Genomic DNA, 5058 nt, shown 5'->3' on the forward strand with positions numbered 1-5058 from the left:
GTGTGTTTCATTGTGGTCCATAGCAAAGGTCAAGCTAGATGGGAAGTGATCAGGTTTCTCCATGCTATTTTTTTCTTTTGGTTAAAAAGAGGGTGTGTGTGTGTGTGAAGGGGTGTGCAATTTGGGTTGGGGCTTTCGTGCTGGGAAGTAGTATTTACCCTTTCCTCCATGCCCCTCCTCTCGCTTGCCCCTGCAACCCAACCATATCCACTGACAAGAGTAAATTTTTATCTGTATGTTCCCTCCCCTCTAAGGCTAACAGGGTGATTAACGGCTGAGGACACTGTGTGGCGTGGAGGTGAGCTGAAGCACACCAGTACCACAATCTGGAAGCAAATTCCAGCCCCCCCCCCAACCTCCATAGCTAGATATAAGTGGCATCTCAGGTCCATAGATCATTTATTTTTGGTATCACTCTTGCACAATTCATTTGGTGGACCAGCCCCCGGCTTCCTGATCCAGATACAACGTCCTGCTCCTGGAAAGCACCCATCTCAGTCCCAGTCCAAGAACTGACCTTGAATGGATCCATCATGTTCACCAGTCCTCCAGATGAGTCACCTTTCTGGACCATCGTCTGCCTGTCTGCTGTCTGAAGACTCCTCTAGAACATCAGGTGGCTGTTCTTCTTCATCATCTTCTTCTTCATCATCATCATCTTCTTCTTCTTCACTTGATCCATTGGATGTTGGCTCCATTTCTTTCCCAGCCTCCTCACTGTGTCGATGGATTAACACTTCCTCTGTTGCTGTTCCACCGGGTAAGCTCTGCCACCCAGCAAGCCCTCCTTCTTTTCCGTCCCTCTCATCAGACCGTTTCCTTTTCCCACTGGTTGATAATGCTTTTGACTTAAGGGAACAATCCCTTCCTGGGGCCCTGGAACTTTTGGACAGCCCCGTATCTGCCCTTTTCTCGCGGGAAAATGTCCTCTCCGCAAACGATGATGTTGTTTCTTCCTCCCATTTCCAAGTACTAGAGGCAAATTCTTCTAATGCGATCACATTGGACGGCCCTCCTCTCTTAGATCTCTTCCCATTGGACTGCGCTTTGAAAGTTCTCCTTGCCTGATTGGACGGACCCTCCTCTGCACCTCTCCTCCCTTCCAATTTCCTCATCCAAACTGATGGTCCTTCTTTCCCATGTTTCGCAGAGGTCAGGCCTGTTACCCTGCTGGACGACCCGGAATCCGCCAGCGCCAGAACCACTTCTCTTCGGCAATGTTGATCTCCGACAACATTAAAAACAGAGATCCAGCTGTCACCGTGCCCGGAAACCATCTTGAAGTTCTTCCCGTCGCAGTCAATGAAGATGGTGGCATTAGCCCGGTGCCGTGGAGTCAAAGCATTAAACTCCTGCAAGGCTCGCTTGAGGCAAGCCCGAAGGTCCACCGTACACCCTTTCAGGCCTTCTATCTCCTTCCACACTTTAAGCAAGTTCTCAGAGGTGAGGGGCACCGCGCGGCTGTTCAACCTGTCCACGTAGACGTCCATGCAAGTAACCCGAACCCGGTACCGAGGTTGTCTATCGGAGAAAAGGATGTGGATGCGGGACTTCCCCTTCCCAGAAATGAAATCCAAGCAGAAACCGTTGCATTCGATGGCCAACTCAGCATTGCTCTTCACTGAAGGTGGCTCCTTCTCAATCTCTGTTATGGCTAGATCAAGGCAGGCCCGCAGGTCCTTTGTGACATCGCCCCACTTAAGGAGCTCCTGCCTCACCTTCTCCAAATTCTCAGAGGTCAGTGGAGCTGGGCAGAGGGACAGCCGGTTCAGGTAGACCTCCAGGCTGGAGACCTCAATGTTATACCGGGTTTTCTTCTTTGACCAAGAGATGACTATCTTGTTCTCACCTCCACCGGAGACAAACTCCATCCTTTTCCTCCCTCTCACCTGGACAGTCAAGGTGGCATTGTCCTGGAGGCAGCGCGGCTCACGGGGGAACTCTAGCAGGGCGTGGTCCAAGCAAGCGGTCAGCATGGTGTCAGATCCCCGGTTGGCTATCTCCAAGCTCTCCTTCGCTGAGAGTAAGTTGCTGACAGTCAGTGGTGCTGGAGGGATGGGCTTGGGGATGCAGGCACCCATACGAAGAAAGGCCAGGTTCTACGGATGCAACGCCAAACATGTCTTCTCGTGCACTGGCATCAATGGTCCTCCAAGACCTGGAGAAGAAAGCAGGCATCTCAGAATGGAAGCCGTCACTGTATGGAAGTGCAAACCGGTGCCCGTTTGATAATGGAGATTATGTGCCTGGTTCCTCCAGGGCAGGGACAGCCAATGCGTTGCCCTCCAGATGTTGAGGGCCCACAACTCGCCATCAACCCCAGCCAACATGGCCAGCCGTCAGGAATTATGGCAAGCCATGGCAAGGCTGGGGAAGAGGCCTTGCATGGGTTATCACTTAGGAAGGCCGAGAGGTTTCCTAAGAGAGTGCAAAGATCAGCGTTGTGCAACTGTCTGGACATCTCCCCAGTGCACACCTCCTCTCCCCAGGCCACAGCCCTCACCAACCCTGCTTCCCTGCCTCCTTGAGTGCCTTTGCCTGCCTTGAATGTGCCCTTGAACTGTGATCCTGCCTCTTGCGAGCCCAGATGGAGAGAGGGGCGTTTACGATGTGCATCTCTGGCCCTGCCCACTTTTGCTTCTGTCCCCCCACCCACCATGGACACCCTACCCCTTTAAGGCTTGACCAGTGATTGCATGAGGGTGAGGTTAGACGAAGAAGGTGGTCAGACCGGCAGCTGAATGAAAAGCACTAACATTTTTTATTTATTTTTTTGCCACACAGAAACGCAAGAGGAATCAAGCCAATCTGCAAAGGGATGCAACTAGTGATGGAGGTGCCGGCTTGTCCCATGCCTAGAAAGCATAGAATCATAGAGTTGGAAGAGACCACAAGGGCCATCCAGTCCAACCCCCTGCCAAGCAGGAAACACCATCAAAGCATTCCTGACAGATGGCTGTCAAGCCTCCGCTTAAAGACCTCCAAAGAAGGAGACTCCACCACACTCCTTGGCAGCAAATTCCACTGCCGAACAGCTCTCACTGTCAGGAAGTTCTTCCTAATGTTTAGGTGGAATCTTCTTTCTTGTAGTTTGAATCCATTGCCCCGTGTCCGCTTCTCTGGAGCAGCAGAAAACAACCTTTCACCCTCCTCTATATGTGTCTGAGCAGTTCTCCACTTAACCCACACTTTCTAAGCACAGGTGTGAGTGGTTTCCTTCTTCCCCAGAGGAAATCTGCTATTTAGTGCTAAATCAGAACAGGTGTGGACTCTGGTAATCTTTCACAATACGGTGCCAAAATTTCTCAGTTATGGATTTTCTCAGTTTTGGACCCCTTCAGCTCAGCTCCCTGTATGGTGGATCTGCCCACACTGCCCTAAATCTGGTGCTGTTCAGAGCAAATGCAAATCCGGAGAAAACGTGAACTTCCGTTTGCGCCAACTGAGCGCTAAAGAGATATTCAGAACGTACCAGGTGAAGCTCGCCCTTGCATAGTGATGACTCTTAGAACCTGTGAATGAATGTAACATTTACCTCTATGCAGTCGTAAAGGACCCCTGGACGGTTAAGTCCAGTCAAAGGCGACTATGGGGTGTAGCGCTTATCTCTGCTTTCAGGCTGAGGGAGCTGGCGTTTGTCCACAGAAAGCTTTCTGGGTCATGTGGCCAGCATGACTAAACCACTTCTGGCGCAACGGAACCCTGTGACGGAAACCAGAGCGCATGGAAATGCCGTTTACCTTCCCGCCACAGCGGTACCCATTTATCTACTTGCACTGGCGTGCTTTCAAACTGCTAGGTTGGCAGGAGCTGGGACAGAGCAACGGGAGCTCACCCTGTCACGCAGATTCAAACCACTGACCTTCCAATCGGCAAGCCCAAGAGGCTCAGTGGTTTAGACCACAGCGCCACCTGCATCCCTCTATGCAGTACACGGGCTTATAAAAAAAGAACAACAGTAGAAGAAGAAGAAGAGTTTGGATTTGTATCCCGCTTTTCACTACCCGAAGGAGTCTCAAAGCGGCTAACATTCTCCTTTCCCTTCCTCCCCCACAACAAACACTCTGTGAGGTGAGTGGGGCTGAGAGACTTCAGAGAAGTGTGACTTGCCCAAGGTCACCCAGCAGCTGCATGTGGAGGAGCGGAGACGCGAACCCGGTTCCCCAGATTACGAGTCTACCACTCTTAACCACTACACCACACTGGGTTGTCTCCGTTGTTTTATTCAGAGTAGATCCATTGGAGTTAATGGACATGACTCGATTAAGTCCATTAATTTATTTGCATCTACTCTGAGCAGGAAAAACTTGGATAAAGTCCTATGATGACAACTCTCAGGTGCAAGGTTGCACACTCTCTCCTCCGTGTCTCAACCTGGAAGTCCCCTCACCTGTCCATGAAGCGGCTTAGAACCTCGGTGTAGCCCACGCAAGTATGCAATGGAAGAGCAAGCAGCTTGACTTTATCAAGCCAATTGTGCGTGTGAAAAGATTCTAATGAAAGGATGCTTGAGGGTTAATTATTTCTGTCAAATTATATCAACCGTGAACCCTTAGGAAGAAGGACTGAAAGGGAAAGGAGGACAACACAAGGGGGTCTTGGGCCAGAACTGAAGTCACAGGCACAGCTGAGGGTAGCTCAGGGCTGGACGTGAGATTGTGGGGAGAACGCCGCAGTCAGTAACTTGGGGAAATGAACTTACTTTTGTGTCTGGGTTCCTACTAGCATCCATGGGAGTTGGGAAGAGGACAGGAGAGAATGTGGCTTGATTCTCATTGGTCTTTGCAGCTGTGATGTCACAGACCCATCCTTGGGAGTTCCGTTCCATCCATGTGTTCTATAGAAGGAAGCACCAATCGCTAGCAGACGGGTCCAGAATCAGAAAGGCAAAGCTGCGAAACAGAAATGATACAAGCAAGCAAACGTCCAGCTTCTGCAACAAACTGCAAAATTTTAAAAAGGTCGTCCCATTAGAATAATTATACAAGAGGCAATGAGGCTAAGGGTACGTTCCATCATATGTGGTGGACTTGTAAAAGGGCAAAAAGGTATTGGGAA

The 5058-nt window shown here is 50.5% G+C and overlaps 1 protein-coding gene across 1 annotated transcript; it reads right to left on the bottom strand.

Moving 5' to 3' along the window:
• Nucleotides 1–382: 382 nt before the first annotated feature.
• LOC117042130 lies at nt 383–4857 on the bottom strand. The gene is made up of 2 exons (XM_033141620.1): nt 4703–4857; nt 383–2158 (listed from the first exon to the last, which is right to left on the bottom strand). Exon 2 carries the CDS (start codon nt 2079–2081, stop codon nt 558–560), a length of 1524 nt encoding a protein of 507 aa, XP_032997511.1. The 5' UTR covers nt 2082–2158; nt 4703–4857; the 3' UTR covers nt 383–557.
• Between the last annotated feature and the right edge of the window lie 201 nt (nt 4858–5058).

The sequence above is a fragment of the Lacerta agilis genome, chromosome 2 (genome assembly GCF_009819535.1).
Source record: "Lacerta agilis isolate rLacAgi1 chromosome 2, rLacAgi1.pri, whole genome shotgun sequence".
Taxonomy (NCBI): Eukaryota; Metazoa; Chordata; class Lepidosauria; order Squamata; family Lacertidae; genus Lacerta; species Lacerta agilis.

Coding starts and splice junctions, on each gene's coding strand:
- LOC117042130 (XM_033141620.1), bottom strand. CDS start 2,081: ATGGGTGCCTGCATCCCCAAGCCCATCCCTCCAGCACCACTGACTGTC.